At 43.9% G+C, this 16,295-nt stretch overlaps 1 protein-coding gene across 1 annotated transcript; it reads left to right on the forward strand.

Annotated features, from left to right (window-relative positions):
• The first annotated feature begins 7,551 nt into the window (after positions 1-7,551).
• Ubqlnl (ubiquilin like) lies at positions 7,552-9,252 on the forward strand. Its single transcript, XM_057780024.1, has one exon. The coding sequence runs from the start codon at positions 7,552-7,554 to the stop codon at positions 9,250-9,252; it is 1,701 nt and encodes a 566-aa protein (XP_057636007.1).
• The last annotated feature ends 7,043 nt before the right edge of the window (positions 9,253-16,295 follow it).

The following is a 16,295-nucleotide window of genomic DNA, read 5'->3' on the forward strand; positions in this document are numbered from 1 at the left end:
ATGCTCCTATGAACATACCACATGTCCTTATGGTATGATTGAGCATCCTTTGGATATATACCCAAAAGTGGTATTGCTGGGTATTTTAGAATGTTGTTTCCTAATTTTCTAAGAAATCACCACACTGATATCCAAAGGGGCTGTACCAGCTTGCAGTCCAACCAGCAATGTAGGAGTGTTCCATTTACTCCCACAAGTTCTCCAGCATAAGTTGTCATCATTGTTTTTGATTTTGGCAATTCTTACAGGTGTAAGATGGAATCTCAGAATAGTTTTGATTTGCATTTTTCTGATGGCTAAGGATGCTGAGCATTTTCTTAATGTCTTTAAGCCATTTCAGATTCCTCTGTTGAGGGTTCTTTTTAGGTCTGTACTCCATTTTTTTTTAAATTGGATTATTTTTTTTTATGACCAATTTCTTTGCAAAAAGTCTTAACTGGGGTCATCTTTGTGGATTATTGTGAATTTCCCTAGCAATCGGTTTGTCCTTAACCCCCAAATGACTCCCTTTATCAAGATAACTCTTTCATTGTTCTTCTTCTCGGTCCCTCCCCCAACTCGACCATCCTGTTTTTTTTTTTTTTATTCTCATCCCCCACTCCCTCCTCTTCCCTCCAGGTTACCCAGGAGATCTTACCTATTTCCTCTTCCTAGGAAATGAGTAATACTCCATTGTGTAAATGTATCACATTTTCTTTATCCATTTTTCAACTGACGGGCATCTAGGGTGTTTCTAGGTTCTGGCTATTATGATTAATGCTTCTATGAACATATTAGAGAAAGTGTTCTTGGGGTATAATTGAGTATCTTTTGGGTATATATGCTCAAGAGTGGTATTCCTGAGTCTTGAGGTAGAATGTTTCACAATTTTCTGAAAAACTGCAATACTGATTTCCTAAGTGACTGTACAAGTTTGTACCCCCACCTGCAATGAAGGAGTGTTCCCCTTACTCCACATCCTCTCCAGCTTAAGCTGTCATCAGTGTTTTTTATCTAAGTCTATCGAACAGGTGTAAGATGATATCTCAGAGTCATTTTCATGTGCCTTACCCTAATGATTAAGGATGTTGAGCAATTCCTTCAATGTCTTTTGGCCATTTGAGTTTCTTCTGTTGAGAATTTTCTGTTTAGTTCTGTGCCCCATTTTTAAATTGGGTTATTTGGTATTTTGATGTCTAGTTTCTTGAGTTCTTTATATATTTGGAGATCAGTCCTCTGTAAGATATGGGGTTGTTGAAGATCTTTTCCCATTCTGTATGCTGTTATTTTATTTACCATATCTTTTGCCTTACAGAAACTTCTTGGTTTCAGGAGGTCCCATTTATTAATTCTTTCTCTCAGTGTCTGTGTTACTGGTGTTATATTAAGAAAGTGGTCTCCTGTGCCAATGCATTCAAGGCTATTTTCCACTTTCTCTTGTATGAGGTAACTAAACTTTCATTGAAGTCTTTGATCCACTTAGTCTTGAGCTTTGTGCATGGTGCTAGACATTAACTTATTTGCATTCTTCTACATGCTAACATTCAGTTAAGCCACCACCATTTGTTGAAGCTGCTTTCATTTTTCCATTGTACAATTTTGCTTCTTTGTCAAAAATCAGGTGTTCACAGGTGTGTGGATTAATGTCAGTGTCCTCAATTTGATTCCATTGATCTACATGTTTCTTTTTATGCCACTATCAAGCTGTTTTTTTTTTTTATCATAGTTTGAGGTCTATGAAGAATTGTGTTAGTATTATGATGGGGACTGCATTGAATATGTAGATTGCTTTTGGCAAGATGGACATTTTTACTATATTAATCCTACCTATTCAAGACTGTGGGAGATAGTTTCATTTTCTGATATCTTCTTCAATTTCGTTCTTCAAAGACATGAAGTTCTTGTCATCAGATCTTTCCCTGTTTGGTTAGAGTTACCCCAAAATATTCTTTATTACTTATGACTATTATGAAGGGTGATATTTCTCTGATTTTTTTCAGCCCATTTATCATTTGTTTATAGGAAGGTGATTTTATTTTTTTAGTTAGTCTTGTATCCCATCACATTACTGAAGGTATTTATCAATTTTAGGTGTTTACTGGTAGAATTTTTGAGGTCGCTAATGGGTACTATCATATCATCTGCAAATAGCAAAAATTAAATTTCTTCATTTCCAATTTGTATCCCACTGATCTCCTTTTGTTGCTTATTGCTTTGGCTACAACTCTGAGACATCAATGCAGATCCCGCTAAGATAGGACTATGGACCCACACTTGGTTCTCATCAGCAACCTGGGCCTGAATGGTACCTTGTGGCAGTGCAGGCCACTCATCTCTGTATGACCCTAGCTGCAATAGGCCCCTCAGATCCCCATCTGACCTCAGGGGATAGCCCAGACCCTGAGTATTTTTGTGACCTTTGGTGGTATCAGAAGCCATGGCTGTCAACCCAGGCCCTGGCTATGGTAGTGCCACGGATTCAGACATGGCCCTAAAATGGCCCACATATCACCATGACCCTGGATGACACAGGCCTTTCAGATTAGTCTGGTCCTGGTGTCAGCATGGCCCTTGCACCCTGTCATGGACTCAGGTGTTTGAACAGCCCTGGATCATCCACATGGCCTTCAATGGTTACCTAAACCATGCACATCAACACAGATGCTGGCCACTGCAGGGCCATGAACCCAGACATGACCCTGGCAGCAGATCAGGTCTGGATGTCATTGTTTCCTCTGGTGGCAGCATGGGCACTCAGATTAACATGGCCCAAGGGCAGCATGGCCACGTGTGGTGGCCCAGACCCTGGGCATCCCTGTGGCCTTGGTGACAACATGGGTCATAGACATCAACATAGACATCAGCTACGTTAGGATTAAGAACACAGACATAACCCTAGGCAGTAGCCCAGACTCAGACATCACCCTGGTCCTGGTAGCAAGTAGTCCAACATCAGCCATTCCCTGCCATCCTGGCTTCTTCAGAACTGCCTCTTACCACAGCACACTAACCATTCTGGCCCTCTCCCATTTCTCCACCCCACACTTGCTCATTGTAATGGCACTCACCCACCTGGGGTCACAAGGCAGTGAGCAGGCCATGAATATCTTCAGTTAGGCCAGACTGTGAGGACCCAGGCTGCTACCAAGGTCTATGTCTCGGTCCACGGTCCACCCACGGATGGGGTCTGTATTGATGTCTATGGCCCACAGTGCCACTAAGGTCACTCCCATTGACATCCAGGGCCTGGGCCACCACCTAGGGCCCTGCTAGTGTCTGAGGGCTGAGCCTCTGCCAGGGCCATGTGGAGCTGAGTAGTCTGTACTGCCACCCAGGGCCATGGTGTCGTCTGGGCCTGTGTCGCTGTCATGGTCTGTGTTGACATCCATGGCTCCTGTTACCACTGAGAGCAGTGAGGAGAGGGCTGCACAAAGTTAACTCTGCTCCTTACCAACTGTAGCACTCAAGAGAGTAGGCCTCGCATCTCTTCAGGGAAGTACAGAAGAGATTTCCGTACTGGCATATTTACAGGTGAGCTGGTTGAGAGTTGGAGAGCTAGCCCCACAGTCTGTGGCGTGGGTAAGGGAGAAAGACTCCACTTATCTCTTGTTCCTCATCCCTCACTGTCAGGAGCCATTTCAGGCTTCTCCTTTCTCACGTCTCACAGGGTGAGGTGGAAATCTTGAGACAGAAAAACTTAAAGTTAACTAAGACATTGTATGTTGACCTTGGAGATTCAAGCTTCTGGTGGCACCTCAGAGTGTCTTCTTTGTTTGCTGCTTATCAATAACAGCAGGTGCTCTAGCCACTGACCTTGCAACTGCCCTGCTTAGTTGCCTAGCTACCTAGCCCCTCCTTTCCTTCCCCCTTCCCCCTTCCTCAGTTCCCTCCTGCCCGAGCTCCTCACTGAGGAGTATATAAGACATAAAACTTGCTTCAGTAAACGGGATGCCTTGACAAAAAGAATACTGCTTGGTGTCCGTCTCTCTCTCTATCCCATGTCTTTCAGATAGTGCCTCTTCAGACCCTGGAATAACTTAGGACCTGCTGGGCGGGTCACCTCACCACCTAAGCAAGCAGGAAAATCTGGTCCCGGGGTCCGGAGAGTGGGAGAGCAGATCCTGCCCCTCACTGCCTGCAGCACTCAGGAGAGCAGGCCCTACACCTTGCTAGGGTAGTGCGGTAGAGCTGACCCAGTTGGTAGGAGGTGCCAATGATCTGGTGCTGCAAAGGCTTGTGGGAGATCTGGCCCCACCCTTCACCTACCATAAGGTGAAGTGCTAGAGAGAGCTGGGTCCCCTCCTCCCCTCTTGCCACCTGTGGTGGGTGGGTGACCTGGCCTTGAGGCAACCAGAGTGGGAAGGAGGGCAGGTCTTGCTCTTCACCAGCTGCGGCACACAAAAGAGAGGGCATGGCACCTTGCCTGAGCAACACACTAGAGCTGATTCTGCTGGTGGGGGGGGGGATAGATGAGCTAGGCCTGAGGGTGTGAGAGCAGGTGACCTGCCCCTGCCTTCTCCCTTGTATGCCGGGGATGGCAAGGGTAGAGGAAATATGCTCCCCCCACCTCTTGCCACCTGTGTCAGGGGAGAGAGCTGGCCTAGGAGTCATGAGAAGGGAGAAGTTGGCTCTGCCCCTTACCACGTATGGCAATCTGGAGAGCAAGCCTTGCATCTTGCCTGTGCAAAACAGTAGAGCTGACCCTGGTGGTATGAGTATGCGTGAGAGGGACCTGAGGGTGTGAGCAGGGAAACTGATCCTGCTCCTTGCTATCTGTTACACTTGGCTGATGAGCTTACCAGTGTAATGGATTAATTAGAAAATGTTGCAGGATCCCCCGTGGCTGCAGCGGCAGAAACCCTGCAGGACCCTGAGTGGTGGCAGCAGGCCATGTGGTGGCAGGCAGTGAATAGTGGATCCCAAAAGCAGCCAGTCACAGGCAGGGATTGTGCAGTTCCCTGAGTGGCTGCAGCAGGCCATGGAGGAGAGACAGACACATGGGCACACTCCAGTTCTCTAAAGGCCGCTGGTCCCTGGCAGGGAGCTACGCGGGGCAGCGGGAGAGAGACAGCAACAATATAGGAACACCATGCAGACTGAGGTTGGATATTTATTTAGTGGGTTATAGAGGGGAAGGGGAGAAGAGCAGAGAGGAAGAGAGAGAGAGAGAGAGAGATAGAGAGAGAGAGGTGAGAGATGGAAGCAGGAGCTGCCTCTTTTTTATGGTTTTATTTATTTATTTATCTATTTATTTATTTATTTATTTATTTATTTATTTATTTATTTATTATGTATAGAATATTCTGTCTGTGTTTATGCCTGAAGGCCAGAAGAGGGGGCCAGACCTCATTACAGATGGCTGTGAGCTACCATGTGGTTGCTGGGAATTGAACTCAGGACCTTTGGCAGAGCAGGCAATGCTCTTAACCGCTGAGCCATCTCTCCAGCCCCAGGAGCAGCCTCTTTGAGAGGGAGATGGAAAAGGAAGAGACTCCGGCTGCAAGCAGGAAGGAAGATCTGCCTGCCTCAGCTGACAGGGGAGAGGCGTTGGAGGTGGGGAGGAGTGGGGGGTGGGGAGTGGGCAAGGCTTGTCTCTTAAAGCGACCAGACAGATCATTTACAACCAGGATGGTAACAATGAAGGAATGTTGGCAGCTGGTCAACCCAGCTACCGCCCAGGCCCAGAACCAGGACTATGAGTTAGCCCACTCCAAACCCACCTCCTCTATGAACTGCTGGAATGTTGTGTGAAGGGGCTGGGCCTGCAGATCCAAAGCTATGGGATCTCCATGACACAAGGCAAAAACAGGATATTTTAGAGGGGTCCCACTGAGGGACCCAGTGTTGATGGTGTAGCAGAAGCTAGAGGCCTTGAACCAGACCAAAGACTCATTGGAATGAACACTTACAAACAAAGATGTATGGGCTGAGTGGTGGTGGTGCACGCCTTTAATCCCAGCATTCTGGAGGCAGAGGCAGGCGAATCTCCATGAGGTCAATGCCAGCCTGTTCTACAGAGCTAATTCCAGGACAGTCAGAGCTATTACACATAGCTGGTTTTGTTAAAAAAAAAAAAAAAAAAAAAAAAAAAAACCAGAAAAAACCCACTTACTCCTGCCCAAAAAATCTAAACAATTAAAGATGTATCAACTAAAGGGTCTACTGTGTGACTCAGTGAGCCACATTACAGATTTCATGCTGAGGTTTTTTAAAAAAAATTCTTTTGTTTTTTCCTATTAAATTTTGTTTGGGGGCAAGGTTGCAAGGGCAGAAGCCAGGAGTGAGGGGACAGGGAGATGAGTGGGATCAGGATGCATGATGTGAAATCTACAAAGAATCAAGAAAAAGTAAAAACAGTAATATTTTATTTAATTAATTTATTTTTTGAGACAAGGTCTCACTATGTGGCCCTGGCTGGACTGGAGTTCACTATGTAGACCAGGCTCATCATAGAGCTCTACCTGGCTCTGCTTTCAGAGAGCTGGGATTAAGAGCTTGTTTTTCATTGATTCTCCTCTCCTTTTCCTTTTTAACATTCACTGTGTCCTGATCAAGAGCAAACCTAAGAGGCCCTTTCTGTGATGCAGTGTGAATGGAAACTACTTCTTTGTTCTTGGCTGCCCAGACCCAAAAAATCACACAGAATTTATATTTATTACAACAGTTTTTAACCTATTAGCTTAGGCTTCTTATTAATTAAGTCTTACATGTTGAATTAACCCACTTCTATTCATCTGTGTATCACCACGAGAACGTGACCTACAGGTAAGAATCTGTGGCTTCTGTCTCCTGCAGTTGTTACAGGGCATATCTCTGACTGCACCTACTGTCTTTATCTCTCTTCAGATTCCCTCCTGGCTTTGCTCTGTTAAACCATAGGCCAAAACAGCTTCCTTATTAGCTAATGGTAATAAAAACATATTCACAACATACAGAGGGGAATCTCACATCAATGCAGATTTCATTCTTGCTCTCTGGAATGAGTTTAATTCTTTAAGTGTTTCAACAAATCCAATACTTTATACTTTAACCCTAATTATTCCAAAGAGGGACCTAAACACAGACATATAAAAAACACATATTCTATATCTGTTTAACTACTACTTCTACTACTATAATCTAGTAAGTAATTTTATCTCCATTCTTGAAAAACTGTTCCAATTAATTTTATTATGGAGTGCAACATCCTCACTTTCTCAAATATATGTCCCTACTTCATCAGGACATATTGTGAGGCTTAAGCTGACATCACAATATTTCTTTTCTTAACAGGTCATGCCCTTGGGATGGGACAGCTGTGAAGGGTCATCACCACTTAGTCCACTCTGTGCCAAGTATGAGTCAGTAGCCAAGCCAGGCCTCAGCTGGGCCACATCTGGAGAACTGGGGTGAGGGCACGACACCGAATAATACTGGACTCAGCCCCTTCATTTTCTTGGGGGCGCCAAGCAAAACTAACCTATGATCTTAGAACACAACCCGTGCACTGAAGGCCAGCAGTACAATTGCCTGTCCTCACCTCTCTCTGCCCCTGCTTCTGGCTGCTTCCCATCTGCCTCCCCACGAAGGTCTATGCCTCATATTATCTCTCGAACACCTAGGATGCCCCAGAGCAGATGTCCTGCAAGTGTGCCTGCAGATGGGAATATCTCTCCAAGTGTCATTCGAGTGATTGTGAAGACACCGGGACACCTGAACAGCTTTACAGTAGCTGGTGACACCTCAGTCAGGCAATTCAAAGAGAAGCTGTCTGCTCACTTCAAATGCCAAATGGACCAACTGGTACTGGTTTTCATGGGCCGCCTTCTCAAAGACCATGACATACTGAGTCAGAGGGGCATCAAAGATGCTCAAACCATTCACGTGGTCATCAAGTCCAAGAATGGCTCCAGATCACTGGCTCATTCTTTCCGGAACCTGTCAACGAACAATCCCTGCCATCAAGACAGAAGCACCAAAGGAAATAGCAGTAGGGTGTGCCAGTCTGCAGGCATGGGTCAAACCAAAGAGGAATCATCCCTCCTCATGGGGTCTGATGCACCCAAGGTGGGTACTCAAAGCCCAGAAGTGGACAGTCCAGAGCATATTGCACAGATGCTGGAGAATCTTTGTGTTCAGAGGATGTTGTCCAATATTGATTTCATGCGTCAACTGATCTCAGAACATCCAGATATGCAAGAACTTTTGCAGCAGAACCCAGAAGTCTCCCACCTCCTCGACAATTCTGAGATCTTATGCCACACTCTGGAGTTGGCCAGGCACCTTGCTGTTATCCAAGAGATAATGCAGATCAATCAGCCAGCACAGAACCTTGAGCATCTACCGAACCCACAGCCCTACCTGGGCTTAGAGACAATTTCAAATGGGAACGATGCCTTGGGCCAGAGCTATGATTTCAATGACCAAATGCTCAATGGGATGCACGATCTTTTGGGGGGCAACTCTTTTACAAACCTTCTGGCTGGTCAAGTACTAGAGCAAGTTCAGACTCCTTCCCCATTTCCTCTGCCATCTGAGGAACAATTTGTCTGTCCTCCTGCCCAAGAGATTTATGCTAATTCTTGTGGATTATCATCAATCACCCCAACAAATGCTACTCTAAGCAGTGCTCATGATGCTTCCAGGAAAAATCCAGCCTCAGTTACCACTGAGGGCCAAAGCCATGTCTGTGCTATTCACCAGCCATCTGGGATTCCAACCTTACCCAGCACAGCCGTCGCCCAGGAGCTTCAGGAAATTGATAAGGATATGGCCATCCCTGTGGGTAGCTCTGATCAGGGGTTAGAGGGAAATCTCCAGCAGTCAGGTGAGCAGACCAGCTCTCAGCTCACAGGAGGAATGATCCAATTGCTTAGGAACTACCCATACATGGCTGCTAAGATGCTGCTGCTCATGAATATGCCCCAGCAGAGTGAACAGTGGAGACAACAAACTCCCACATCCTTGCAGTCATCACAGCTTTCGGACTTGCTTTTAGCCCTAGCCAACCCTAAAACATCACAAGCAATACTACAGATTGAGCATGGTCTACAGCTATTGGCTACAGAGGCTCCTATTCTTTTGCCATGCATTGAGCCTTACCTTTGGGGTCTAGGTTGGCTTCCTCCTTCCAGCTGTAGCTACCCTGATCCAGTGCCTTGGACCCTGAATGTGTCAGACATGACTGAGCCTGAATGTGGCCCCCAATCTAGAACAGTGCTGCAGAAATCACAGCCCCCATCTGCAGACCCTTCCCATTCCTTACAATCCCCCGAGGTTCATTTCCGCAAGTAGATGGAGCATCTCCAGGCCCTGGGATTTGTGAATGACAATGCCAATCTGCAAGCACTCATTTCTACTGATGGTGACAGAAACACTGCTGGTCACAAGCTCAAGAGATCACAGGAATCCTAACCATCATGTCTTCCCATCTGCTTCCTACCTGTGTGTGGACCCATGCTCAAGAGATCACAGGAATCCAAACCATCATGTCTTCCCATCTGCTTCCTACCTGCGTGTAGACCCAAGCTCAAGAGATAACAGGAATCTGAACCATCATGTCTTCTCATCTGCTTCCTACCTGTGTGTGGACTCATGCTCAAGAGATCACAGGAATCCTAACCATCATGTCTTCCCATCTGCTTCCTACCTGCCTGTGGACCCATTTGACTTCCTCATCTGCCTCTTCTACCTTTCCTATGCTTCCAACTGGGAGAAGTACCGGAACAGGAAAAACCGATCAATGCTTGCTCAACTGAATATTAGATCACTGGTCATGGCTGGAAGATCTGTCAATAAAATGGCTACACCTACTTACCTTCATTTGAGGCTTGCCTTGTTTTGTTGTTTTTAAACAGGGTCTATATAGACAAGCCGGCCTTCAACCTGTGACAATCCTTCTGCCTCTGCTGCCTGAATGCTGGGATTACTTGTTGTAGTGATGTTTGTGTTTTAACAAATAAAGTTTGCCTAAAAATCAGAGTGTAGAGCTAAGCCACTAGCAGCCAGGGGGTGATGGCTCACATCTTTAGTCCCAGTATTTGGGAGTCCCATGCCTTTAAACTAGCACTAGGGATGTTGAGACAGGAAGGGATATGGTTGAGTGGAGAGAGGAATTTAAGATGTAAAGAGAAAGGAGCTCAGATGCAGTCTGAGGTTGCAGTCAGAGAGATAGTCTGAGAACAGGATTGCCCTTTTGATCTGAGCATTGGTAGAGGTAAAAAGTCTCTTTAGTGGCTGGCCACACTGCTCCTCTGATCCTTCAGACTTTGCCCCCTAACATCTTTCTCTGGGTTTTATTTATTAAATCAAACTAGAATTCATTCTACAACTTGTGAACATTATTATGTTTAGCTTGCCCCCCCAGCAAATCAGCAAAATGTGCTTGATATCTTTGTTTTACCTACAGATACACAATACATTGTAGGGGTTGTCTTGATAGATACTCACAGTTGCTTATAAAATGATCCAGTGTCCAGGCACAAACACATGTAACCTAGGATGTGCATACAGTAGATATACACAAATGCATAGTAGGATGAGAATAGACCAAATGCAGTGAAGAGACTTGTGAAATAAAGGGAAACATCACATAGGCCCAGATATTTAGTCATGAAGATTGATTTTTGGTCATGTTTCTTAAAACTGAATTTAGCTTGAAAGAAAAAGAATGGTTGATCCTGATAGATACAGGTAGATACAAATGAGATATTGGCATTTATAATTGGGGCTTCTTACTGATTATTACTTCCGTGATAACAAGCCTTAGTCTCCCATTGTCAGTCAGAAGTACAGCTAGTTACCCGCCAGCTTCACTGCAGATTCCTGTCATTCCCACCTGGCCCTTCACAGGACACTGTCCACCACTGCATGATATCATACATTCCATCAAGCCCCACCTTGACGAAAGTATCCCTGCCTGGAAGGATACACAGCCAATTAAGGTTTAATTATCAAGCAGTTCATTCATGCTATAATAAGTTGATATGGTTTCAGGCATTGAATAAATAGACAAAACAAAGATTCTTCCTTTTTGCTGTTTTGTTTTTGTTTTTGAGACAGACTCTCTTGTATCCCAGAGCTGTCTTAGAATTTCTCATCAGCAACTGTAAAGGGAGCAGGACTGCAAAGTTCCAGTACTTCCAGGAAACCTTTCCAGACCCTGCTTCATCACTGTAATGGTTTAAATGAAGTGGTGCTCTTCCTGGAGGGGTGGGGCAGCCGGTTCCCATCACCCGAGGTCTCTGTGGGTCCCAGGAGGGTGGGAGGTGGCATGTGAAGACCTCAGCCAGTCCCATGAGTGGCGGGTGAGAGACAGAGAGACATCATGCAGAAAAAGTAGGTATAGTTTATTTAGTGGATTATGAAAGGGAAAAGGAAGGGGGAAGGGGAGAAGTGGGAAGAAGAGAGAGAAGCACAGAGAGAGGGAGAAAGAGGGGAGAGGGAGAGATCACAGAATTTATTTCTTTGGGAGAGAGATGAAAAGAGAGAGTGTGTGCAGGCTGGAGGAGTACAGGCTGAGGGGAAGGGTTGGAAGAGGGCGGGTCTTATCTCTTAAAGGGACAGGGTACACAGGTGACAGACCAGGCCAGCAGATCATAGCAATCACTAAAACTCATCAAAACTATTCAAGGAAGAAATTACAGCTATATCTGATTAGTCTCACTTTATACAAAAAGCACATGGTAGATAAGTAGATTATAGGTAGATATAAATAGATGTAGGTAGATGATAGATATGTTGACAGACAGACAGATGATCGATAGAAATGAGCCTTTTTATGTAGCCCAGGCTAGCTTAGAGCTTGTGATCCTCTGGCCTCTGTCTCCCCAAGTGCTGGAAAGACAATTATGTACCAACCATGCTTGGTGTGATATCATCTTCCTGTTTTTCATCCTTCTACGTTCTGACATACTGAACTGATCTCTGTTTACACTCAGTGTCCTCAAAAACATCACCATTTCCCCAAACATCTCCATCTTACAATTTGGAACACATAGCCAGGTCAGAACAAAACTCCCATCCACACGACTCTCTTTCAAGGGTTCCCTTGGCTGTTGTCTGGAATAGAAGTTGTCCACTGAAGTCCTCCTTCTGCACCACAATAGCTCCTGCATTTGTTATCAATGCCTATCATTCCTGCACCTCTGGATGCTTCTTGACCCAAATTCTGTAGTTTCAAGATGACTTTTGGACCCATCAATGAAACAATTCTCTAGTAAAATCATCATAGTTATACCCAATTCTGCCCAGTTGGTGCAGGCAAAGAAAGCACCCAGCCAGGTTCATTGGCCTTATTTACATATATTACTCAAGGCCTCAGTTAATCTCATGAGTCATCCTAACCACATACATTATAGGCAACGAAGTGAGAATCCCCATCAGAATCCTCTAGGGGCAGTGTTTTAAAACACAGTTTTCTAACTACATTCTAAAAGTTTTGATTTAGTCTATCTAGAATGGGGCTCAGACTTATTTTTTAACAAGTTTCCCAGGGGTATGGATGTTACTGCTCTCATCAGAACAACAGACCTGGTCATTTCTCAGCCTTTGTGATGAAGGTGTCATACCTTTCCAACTTTTAGAAACTTTCAATATATCATCTTTTTCAGTCTTAGTATTAAAGAATGTTTTGCCTATTATGACCAAAAGTCAGAAGAGCCCCAAAGAGACATTCGTGAGCATTTGCTGTCCAGTGACAATCATCTCGTCACCTCATTTTACACACTCAGCCTCCATTCTGGTATGATGAATAAGCAGTCTGCATTCACAAGCCAAGCCATCCATTTGGATGGACACTTGCTAACTCTGTCTACTCAGGATTCAGGCTTTTGGGATTGCTTTTTCCCCTCTTGTACCAGTTTTCTCCTCCTCTTTGAACTGTTTTCATCAAAACAAAGTCCTCAGAGGCTAGTCTTCAGAAGACAAAGCACAGCAGCACTCAGACGCCTTTAAGCTCAACAACCTCTCTTGTTTGTCCCACTCCTATGTGATCTACTTGCTTTCTGATGCATTTGTTCTTAAACACCCTCAAATCAGGATTGCTGTTCCCCCACCACTGTTCTACAGTTGACCTCTGCTCGCTTTTTATGAAATCCAGCAGTCAACCTGAGTTCTTAGCCACAGACAGGCTCTCTATGTCAACCCTTCCAAGGCTCAGGAAACATCATGGAAGAGCGGTGCAGAGGATGGGGAGGAGCGATGGCAATGCTGTCTTCTGACCATGACATGGACATTGCGCTCAGTTATCTACACAAGAAGTGCCCAAACTCAGGCCAAGAAGATCAGTTAATATATCAGCAGTTCATGCTAGCTGGACTTACTGGGTTACAGGAAACAAAACAACAAAAGAGAGAACAGAAGGGTGTCTAGGGGCAATGGGTGGGGGAATTATGGGTAGATATGATCAATGTATATTGTTATTACCTTTGAACTTGTCAAAGAATAAACAAAAGATAAAAAATTCGTAGTCAGTCCTTAGCGCTTTGAATCCGTTGGGCTCATTTCTCACTTCTGTGGTGTCAGTTGTCACTCTCGCCTGCCACCTAGTTTTGTCTGTTCCTTCTGATCTGCATTATAATTGTCCAGATTTTTGTTGTACGAGCCACTAATATATCTATGTCTATATCTATGTCTATGTCTATGTCTATATCTATATCTCCCTTTTTATATACTAACTAATCTGTGTACAATCACAACCTTTAGTATCTTTTCATCTTACTATGCTTTTTTATATATTGAATAGTTTTAACCAGCCCATATTTCAAGTCATCTAAACACAGATGCACCCAAGCCTTGCAATATTTAACTACTTTGCCACACTCTACGTATTTGCTAGATAAAAGTAAATATCTCAAATATCCATTACTATATTAATCTGAATTCCATATAATTTCCCTTGCGTAGTGTCTCTATATGATCATTCCTCTGTACAAAAAATTATAGAACCAAAAAACTTTCAGTCATTTTCAACTCCTCTCTCACTCCATACTATTTCTATCAACAAATGAATACTTTGAAAATATACAAATATATATTCTGGTTAATATTGAATATAGAGGAAAAGGAACTGAAAATTTCAGAAAAGAATCTTCAAGTATGGGTTACTGAATTCAATTTTCAGTAGGGGACACTATATATCCCTATGGAACTTTTTATAGAGGCTCCAATTCCACGCTGAGTCTTCATCTGCCATGTATAGTGTAGTGTTGTATGGAAGATGGTTGTTGACCTAAAAAGGAATTATCAGTCAGGGTCCGCATATTAATAAATAATTAGGATAACCAAAATCAATCTACAGATTCGACGCAATGCCCATCATAATCCCAGCAAAATTCTTCAAAGACCTTGAAAGAACGGTACTCAACTTCATTTGGAAAAGCAAAAAACCAAGGATAACCAAAACATTCCTGTCCAATAAAAGAACTTCTGGAGGCATCACAATCCCTGCCTTCAAACTGTACTACAGAGCTAAAGTACTGAAAACGGCCCGGTATTGGCATAAGAACAGACAAGAGGACCAATGGAACTGAATAGAAGACCCGGATATCAATCCACACATCTTCAAATACCTCATTTTTGACAAAGATGCAAAAAAAAAAATGGAAAAAAGAAGGCATATTTAACAAATGGTGCTGGCATAACTGGATATCAGCACGTAGAAGAATGAAAATAGAACCATATCTATCACCATGCACAAAACTCAAGTCCAAATGGATCAAAGCTAGTCACACTGAACCTTATAGAAGAGAAAGTGGAAAGTACTCTTGAATGCATTGACACAGGGAACAACTTCCTAAATATAACCCCAGCAAGACAGACACTGAAAAAAACAATAAATGGGACCTCCTGCAACTGAAAAGCTTCTGTAAAGCAAAGGACATGGTCAACAAGACAAACTGACAGCCTACAGAATGGGAAAAGATCTTCACTAACCCCACATCAGACAGATATCTGATCTCCAAACTATACAAAGAACTCACAAAATTGGTCATCAAAAGAACACACAATCCAATAAAAAAAAAGGAGTACAGACCTAAACAGAGAACTCTCAACAGAGGAATCTAAAATGGCTGAAAGACACTTACATAAATGTTCAACATCCTTAGTTACCAGAAAAATGCAAATCAAAACAACTCTGAGATTCCATCTTATACCTATAAGAGTGCCCAAGATCAAAAACACTGATAGCAGCTTATGCTGGAGAGGTTGTGGGGGAAAAGGAACACTTTTGCATTGCTGGTGGGAGTGCAAGCTGGTACAGCTCCTTTGGATGTCAGTGTGGCGATTTCTCAGAAAATTAGGAAACAACTTTCCTCAAGACCCAGTAATACCATTTTTGGGCATATATCCAAAAGATTCTTAATTGTGCCACAAGGACATGTGCTCAGTTATGTTCATAGCAGCTTTGTTTGTCATAGCCAGAACCTGGAAACAACATAAATGCCCCTCAACTGAAGAATGGTAAGGGAAATGTCTTATATTTACACAATGGAGTACTACACAGCAGAAAAAATAACGACATCTTGAATTTTGCAAGAAAATGGATGGAGATAGAAAACATTATTTTGAGTGAAGTAACCCAGACACAGAAAGACAATTATCACATATACTTACTCATAAGTGGTTTTTAAACATAAAACCAAGAAAATCAGCCTACAAACCACAATCCCAGAGAACCTAGACAACAAATGAGGACACTAAGAGAGACATAGATCTAACCTACAGGGGAAGTAGAAAAAGACAAGATCTCCTGAGTAAATTGGGAGCATGGGGACCTTGGGGGACGGTTGAAGGGGGGAGGGGAGAGGCAGGGAGGGGAGGAGAGAAAAATGTAAAGCTCAATAAAAATCAATTAAAAAATAAAAAACTTAGGATAAAGGTAAGATAAAAAAGTGGGGAGAATGGGGTTCCCAGGGACTCTTATCACCTTGGAGTCTCCAGTTTCCATGGTGCGAGGCTGTGATGCTAGTGCTGAGGTCACAGAGGTGACCTGATGGAATGGGTTCCAGCTCAGAAGGTCTACAGGGTGTCTGTGCATCAAGATGAGGGCAGTTTGGAGCCCTGCCTAAGAGGAAGGACGGGGCCACAGCAGAATGGTGTGTATTCCCCAATCAGGCCTTTACTCCCCATCATGCCCTTACTCATCACCTGAAGAGCATTTCCCTATGCCCTGTGTGGTTTTGCCCTGACTAACACATCTTAATTCTATAATTTGCCCAAAGCATCCCTCTCCAATTGACCTCACGGTCCTTTTCATGCGGACACTACACCTTCCACTGCCCTAAGACCCAAGGCCCTCTTGATACTCCTTTTTTTCTTTCACCCTTGCTGAAAAG

The sequence above is a fragment of the Chionomys nivalis genome, chromosome 8 (assembly GCF_950005125.1).
Source record: "Chionomys nivalis chromosome 8, mChiNiv1.1, whole genome shotgun sequence".
In the NCBI taxonomy this organism is placed as follows: domain Eukaryota; kingdom Metazoa; phylum Chordata; class Mammalia; order Rodentia; family Cricetidae; genus Chionomys; species Chionomys nivalis.

Excerpts from the sequence above, each read along its gene's own strand:
- Ubqlnl (XM_057780024.1), top strand. The coding sequence starts at position 7,552 with ATGCCTCATATTATCTCTCGAACACCTAGGATGCCCCAGAGCAGATGT.